Source organism: Asparagus officinalis, chromosome 9 (genome assembly GCF_001876935.1).
Source record: "Asparagus officinalis chromosome 9, Aspof.V1, whole genome shotgun sequence".
Classification (NCBI taxonomy): Eukaryota; Viridiplantae; Streptophyta; class Magnoliopsida; order Asparagales; family Asparagaceae; genus Asparagus; species Asparagus officinalis.
This window is the reverse complement of record NC_033802.1, coordinates 9,243,832-9,250,435: the sequence shown is the minus strand read 5'-3', so window position 1 is coordinate 9,250,435 and position 6,604 is coordinate 9,243,832. Positions and strand designations below refer to the sequence as shown.

At 36.6% G+C, this 6,604-nt stretch overlaps 2 protein-coding genes across 7 annotated transcripts in view; one reads left to right on the top strand and one right to left on the bottom strand.

The window, feature by feature from the left end:
* LOC109823669 (tRNA (guanine(37)-N1)-methyltransferase 2) overlaps positions 1-6,604 on the top strand; it is a 25,543-nt gene that overhangs the window by 16,559 nt on the left and 2,380 nt on the right. For 2 of the 6 annotated variants that reach the window (XM_020389998.1, XM_020389994.1), the window contains exons 9-11: positions 933-1,039; positions 2,976-3,050; positions 4,040-4,139. In XM_020389998.1, coding sequence (XP_020245587.1) covers positions 933-1,039; positions 2,976-3,050; positions 4,040-4,135 — 278 coding nt within the window. In that variant the 3' untranslated portion in view covers positions 4,136-4,139. Of the gene's footprint in view, positions 1-932; positions 1,040-2,598; positions 2,864-2,975; positions 3,051-4,039; positions 4,163-5,556; positions 6,447-6,604 lie in introns of those variants that run through there. The other 4 variants (XM_020389995.1, XM_020389997.1, XR_002242436.1 and 1 more) reach the window with 4 other exon arrangements.
* LOC109823671 (B-box zinc finger protein 24-like) overlaps positions 6,288-6,604 on the bottom strand; it is a 3,209-nt gene continuing 2,892 nt past the window's right edge. The window contains 1 exon segment of the mRNA XM_020390000.1: positions 6,288-6,604. This exon segment is cut by the window's right edge and continues 10 nt beyond it. Coding sequence (XP_020245589.1) covers positions 6,491-6,604 — 114 coding nt within the window. The 3' untranslated portion in view covers positions 6,288-6,490.

Sequence of the window (6,604 nt, the reverse complement as noted above, 5' to 3'; positions counted from 1 at the left end):
GATGCATGGCTAAGGCTATTTGGGGCTATTGCGGAAAAATAGCGATAAAAAACGCAAAGTCAAATAACGGTCTAATTTAGATATGTATAAATATTTAAAAAAAAGTTATAAAAAAGTTTAGAAAATCTAAAAGTGCATTTGTTGATTTAAAGAAATCCTAAACATGAAATAGACATGTAACCATCACCGAAAACAACTGGAGAAGTCAAAGAATTGTCATATTCGAGAAGATGAGCTAAACGGTGAGAGGGTTGCGCTAGGAGGAGCTCACGGCGAGAGGAGGTGAGAGGAAGTGCTGAGGGAGGTGTCAGAGGCTATGGGAGGTGGCGGGAGTACGCCGGAAAGCGAGGGAGGCAGTGAGATGTAGTTGTTGCGGGTCAGGTTTAACTTTAAAAAAATAAATCTCAAACCGTTTTTAAATAATGATAAAAAACGGATTTTGCCCGTAATTGTCCGCTACTCACTGATGTGGTGCGCTATTGGCCGCTTTTGCAAGCGAAAAACACATATTCCGCAATATGTTACCGTTATTGGGCGACAACGTAGCGTAGCGGGAAGGGGCCGCTAACGCTATTAGTGCCGCTATTGCGGGGCTATTTACTGCTATTTATAACAGTGCTTATACTTAACTTCATGTAGCAATCACTTTAGTCTTTAAAATGTTGGGGCATTATTTCTTGTGTTTCTTTTTAGCGTCTGTAGTTTGCAGATTAAAAGGATTTTCTTGTACAAAAATGACACCTTAGACACAATTTACAACATGTATCTGGTGTGGCTTTAGGAAATAATTAATTAACTAGGATTATATTATATACATATATAGTGTTATTTACTGTTCTTCCATTGTTCAAGTTTCTGAACAGTAAGCACAGTTCTTCCTTTATTTGTTGTTTCTCTTTGTTTCAACTTATTCTTGCTTAATGATCTGGCAGATGTTTTTAAGGGTCTTCTTCAAAGGAAATACTGGAAGGGCCCTTTACCCTGGATACACTGCTACTGTTTCATGCGGTCAAATGAAACTGAAGAAACAATCCTAGCTGTGAGTTATTTTGATCTTAATTTTGATATTATCTTTTATCTTGAAATGATCTGTAGTTTGCAGGATCAGTAAGCGGCACCTTGCATTGTTTTCAAATTTAATATATATTATGATGCCTCTATATAACCGTTTGACGTTTTTTTTAATTTTTTTTAATTAACTGATAATTTTTGCTTTGGACCTAACAACGATTGCAAATACTTCACTGATACCTAACTTTCAGATAAGTATGTTTTAGGGGCTATTCATTTGAGGTATTGTCAGAGTGTTAAGTGGAACCATGAATATTGCCTGACGTTTAGTCTTTAGATGTCTGAAAGGGAAGTGATTCATATTGCTTCCTGGTAAGAAAATACACCTGATGAGTAGACAGTCTGAATTATATGGTTATTATTCTTATTTCAGATGTTAAGAGCTTTTTTATGTTGCTTGAAGATTCATGTAGATTTCAGGTCTCATTCAAATGAATGAGCTTTAAGGGAAACTAGGTGAGAGAAGGGAAGGGAGTTCCCTTCGCCTTGGTTACACCCCAATTAGGGTGTGTTTGGATTTCAATGGGGGTTAAGGGAAGTTAAGGGAAACTAGGTGAGAGAAGGGAAGGGAGTTCCCTTCCCCTTGGTTACACCCCAATTTGGGGGTAACAAATTTTACACTATTAAGGGGTGAACCAAGGGGAACTAGGGTGAATATCTTCACCTCCTAAATGTTCCCAAACAAGGTGAATGGTTCCCCTAACTTCCCTTCTCCCTTATTCCCCTCAATCCAAACAAGCCCTTAGGGAATGGAAAGTACCATATAGAGAAGATGTAGTACCAACAGAGAAGATTGTAGTTCCCCCCCCCACCCCCGCCCCACACCAGCCCCCCACTCTTATTTGGCTTGATTGCATTTTTAACAAGCATGGTGAGTAAGAAAGTGAATGACGTCAGGCTTATAATGAAACCAGATCCTGGATTCTCATTTTAAAGAAACCAATAAACTGGACAATTTCCATTTATTGAAGAATATGAAGCTCCACTATGACCTTTAATGTCCAGAATACTGCGACGTAGACTTTTGTGACCGTCTATTCTGCAGCATTGGGCAGTTCCTGATGGTAATTTTTGTTGTCTACCTATTAGTTAGTACTTGTCTCTCTGAAATGATTTAGTATAACACCATTGAGGCTTAAAATTGTAGTATGCTCCCTATGATATACCGCAGCGACTATCTGCTGTATCCAGCATATTATTTGGTATTAATTCTGTGGAAGAATATGGCAGAAGGCAAATTAGTGGCTGCTTGCCGTGAACTACTTGATAAAATAGGCACTGATTTAACATACAAACAGTGCTTTGATTTGATTATAAACTAATAAGTTAGACCATGTAATTGAGACACTTCTATTGCTCAATTTAAAATCATTTGACAAAACAAGCACTTAGGAGAATATTTCTTCAAATTGTTTTACGGAATAGGTTTACATATACGGATTACGGAACAAAACCAAATTGCTTATCTTAAAATATTGATAATATTATGTCAAGATGTCTATATAATGGCAGCAAAATCTAGTGCAGATGGAGGAGAAAGGAAAAGGGAGGGAGGGACTGAGGCAAGTAAGTGAATCTGTTTGGGTTTAGTGACATACATGATGAAGTGGTAGATGGATAAGCCTCTGATTCTTGGACGATGAATTTGCTGAAGATCATCTGACTTTCCTTCTCTGTCTATACATTAGCCTCCGATTATCTTGGTTATTACATATAAATAGGGAGCAAGGGTAATAATCATTCTGGCTGCAGTGTTATTATTGAGCCCATTGTTCCAGATTGCATGCGGACGGTATTAATGCTTTTATGTTCTAATTTCATATTATATACTGTATTTAAAGCTTACGATTACTCTACATGCAGAATGTTTTCCTTTCCTTGAACAGCTTTCATTTTATATGCAGGAGGCTGAGGCTTCTTTTGGTGCAAGGATACCAGAACCGAAGTTTCACAGGGTTCGAGATGTCGCACCTAACAAGGTGTGTTTCGTTTTTCATGTGATATTGAATATTTTTATGTTATCACACTATGTTTCTTTTCTGTCGATATCTGATAAGGGTTGGTGCTGGGGTTCACAAATTAATCATGGTATTGTACCCAGATAATGATGGACCCAGTGTACTCTAGCCCTTGAAAGTTTTCTGTTGTTGCTTCAATCATGACCTACTAAAGCTCCATTAACCTAATAGTAATTGTTGAAGTCCCTCTAGCCATTACATCAAAACTCCGAAGCTGCGATAGTTGAGGGTTACGGTTTTATATTCTAACATACCCCTTTTGGTTGAGCGCCTTTTTTTCATGGGCAAAACCTGGAGTCACATAGCGGTGTCAGTTTTTTTTAAAATAATATTTGCTTTAAATTCATGGCCAGTGAGATTTGAACCTAAGTTGTTCTGATACCATCTTAAAGTCCCCCTAACCATTACATCAAAACTCTGATGTTGTGGTGAGAGTTGATGGTTATAGTTCTATATTCTAACAGTAACGAATGCAAATCACCCTTTGTTGATGTTTATTTAACAGTGGATTTCATTCAGCTATAAGAAAGATGTAAACAGTGGATGATCCTGTTCTAATTTGGCATGATTTTTCCTTGTAATAAATTGCAAGGCAACCATTTGCAATGAATTTCTTATTCTTTTGTCGCCAAGTCACTGAAATAAACCTAACCTATTTCCTGTTAGCTTCTTACCTAAACAAGCAGCAAATCCTGTTAATATGCTTGACTTTTTATTTCCAGCTGATCTTAAGTTGTAAGTTGATAACTAGATTTCTGTGTGCATTTTTCTGATTTCCCGCCTTAAAGCTATGTTCCCCTACTAGTCCACTATGCTAGCAAACCTGGTTAAAATTCCATATGTTTTCTACCTTTTTAACGCTTTTTCTTTTCCTGTAAGTAAATTTTTTTTTTTTGCTGTTTCACTTTTTCATGACTTGCACGAATCCTTATTTCTTCTCAACCCTGCAGGCAATGTACTGTTTAACCTTCAGGCTCCCAGAGGAAGCATTTTCTAGAGAGGATGAAGTACAGGACTCTACACAAAGTTTAGTTACTGAATCATAGCCAGGTATCAAGCCATACTCTGAAAAGGTCAGATGATACATGATTGTGATTCAACATAACACTGTATCATTGAAGGACTGGCTGTCATATGAACTTAAGCGCTTCGCAGCAAGAGTTAGCCTAGAGTTAAAAGTAAACTCTTGTCAACGAATTATTATAGTTAGTTAGGAGTTACAAAGATTGTGTTGGTTTTTCTTGAAAAAGTATATGCAAATAACGCCCTACTTTCCCAGAGATCCTTTAGTTATAATCACTCTTCTTGGATGGAATTGTTCTAACTTTAATGAGACGTAAGATTCATTCTTCTTGATTTTTATAAGTGCATAACTGCTATAATTCTTCTAGGCAAACAAACACCTAATGATGGAAAACTGTTCCATATGTTACATCACAGGTAGAGTTCTGTGGTCAAGCTTGGATACCGTGATGCAGCATTATGCATTTTTTTGCATTCGCACAAATCACATTACCTAGATCAACATTCTGTGTATATTTGTTTTCATCATGCTTTAGTGATCAGTTCTTGATGATGAGTAGTTTAGCAGCTGCCCCTGTTGGAAGAATGAAGCAAACTGTTTTCCAACTTTGCCCATGCTTGCGTTCTAGTTGCAATGAGTCATTCAAATATTCCAAAATCAGCCTCAACTCCTCACAGTTGGACGCTGCGCTGCATAAGATGGAGTTTGTCATAAACAATTCTCAGTAAATCCCATGAGTGAATGAGAGCTCATATGTTCAAGAACTTTGGGTATATACCTGGGTGCTGTATAGTACATATTAGAAAGACAAGTGACAAGTATTTAAATATCACATATACTGTATATAAGCATACATAATACTTACACTAATTAACTTTGGAAAGTAACAGTTTAATTTTCTAACCTTTACTATTAGAAGACCGGGGATAAGGTTTCAAAACCTCTAATGAAGTTCATTATGGTGAAAGATTTGAATGAAAACCATGACTAATCAGTCACAGTTGAGACTAACATGTTATTTGTGATGAATATTTCAAAGGGTGAAGCATACCTCTCTGAAAATACTGAAGCGGTCTTTATCATGAAGACTAGACGTCAAGAATACTAGTTATATATTATTTTTGATGAGGCAGTAAGAAAAGTGATCATACATTGTGAACAAGGCAAGGAATTATATGTCTAAGTAACCTATTTTTAGTGAAATTTTTGATTACAGAACTTATCTAACTTCCAGAAAAGAACTTGTACTAGACATGTCCTATGTTGTTTGCCATGTAATAAATCCGAGCTATTTTATTATTATTAAGATGTGTTTCGTTGGCTTCTTTAAACTTTATAGAGCTTATGAAAGTTTTTTCGTTTTCCTTAGATATGACTAATTTTGAAGTGTATATTGGATGTTTGATAACTAATGATCTAGTTTTACTATCATGGATTTCACAGAGTACAAATATTGGATCTTTTAACTGTTACGATGGGATACGAGCATGCTAAATTTCCAGGCCTCTTCACTCAGGAAAATTAGGGAGATTCCTCGAAGAAATAGTTACCGGTTCCAATGATTCTCCCCTGTAGTCAGGAATCCAGTGGACATAGTTACTGCAATACTGTATATTATTAACACACGAGAGTCTCAAACCGGGGGAAAAAGTTCCAGTTTAAAGTGGTTTTGTTGTCATACAACATTAAATTGGATGTGCTCTTTATGAGTTTCCCATTTATTCACTTCTGTCAACCAATCCTTTTTTTTTCTTAGTTACTTTTAGCTTTGTCCGATATCTTGCATCTAGTGGTTTTAATAACACCAAATATCATAATAACCACTATCAGGATCCAGCAAACGCATGACATATGAGGGGAGTTATAGTTTTACCGATGCATTATTTCTTCTAACAGGCCTCAACAAGGAGCCATCTCCAGCAGAAATTTTTGGGAAATAGTTGTGCTGCATTCCAGGATCTCAAACCTGAGACTTCCTTTATGTTCCCTTAAATTCTCCCCTTAACAGAGCAAACACCTTTATATTGGTACTCTTTGGTTGGAGTCGCTCCTAAAATAGATACTTATCAAACAGTCTAATAAAGTAGAACTCATATAGAACATATAAACGGAAGAACTGAACATATATGTATAGACCAATTGGCTAAGACAAGCCATACTCATCATGCCTTACCAAATACACTACTAACATAATCAACCTTATGAATCTCAACTGCACTTAAACAAGTAGTTTACACAATCCACAGCTTCTATTAAGGTGCAATATACAGCCAGGACTATATATCAAGAGTTAACTGTTGATTTATGCACATCAACAGCTGGGTAGATAGATGCAAAAGTACTAGATGTGAAAACACACCATAAAATATCGACATCCTTATCCTAGATCTGGAACTGTGAAGAAATCTTCCTCGTCAGATATTTCAATCCTAGGCCTTTTGTGGGACATGCCGACCTTGCTGCTTCTGTAGAATGCTGCATTATTGGCTTG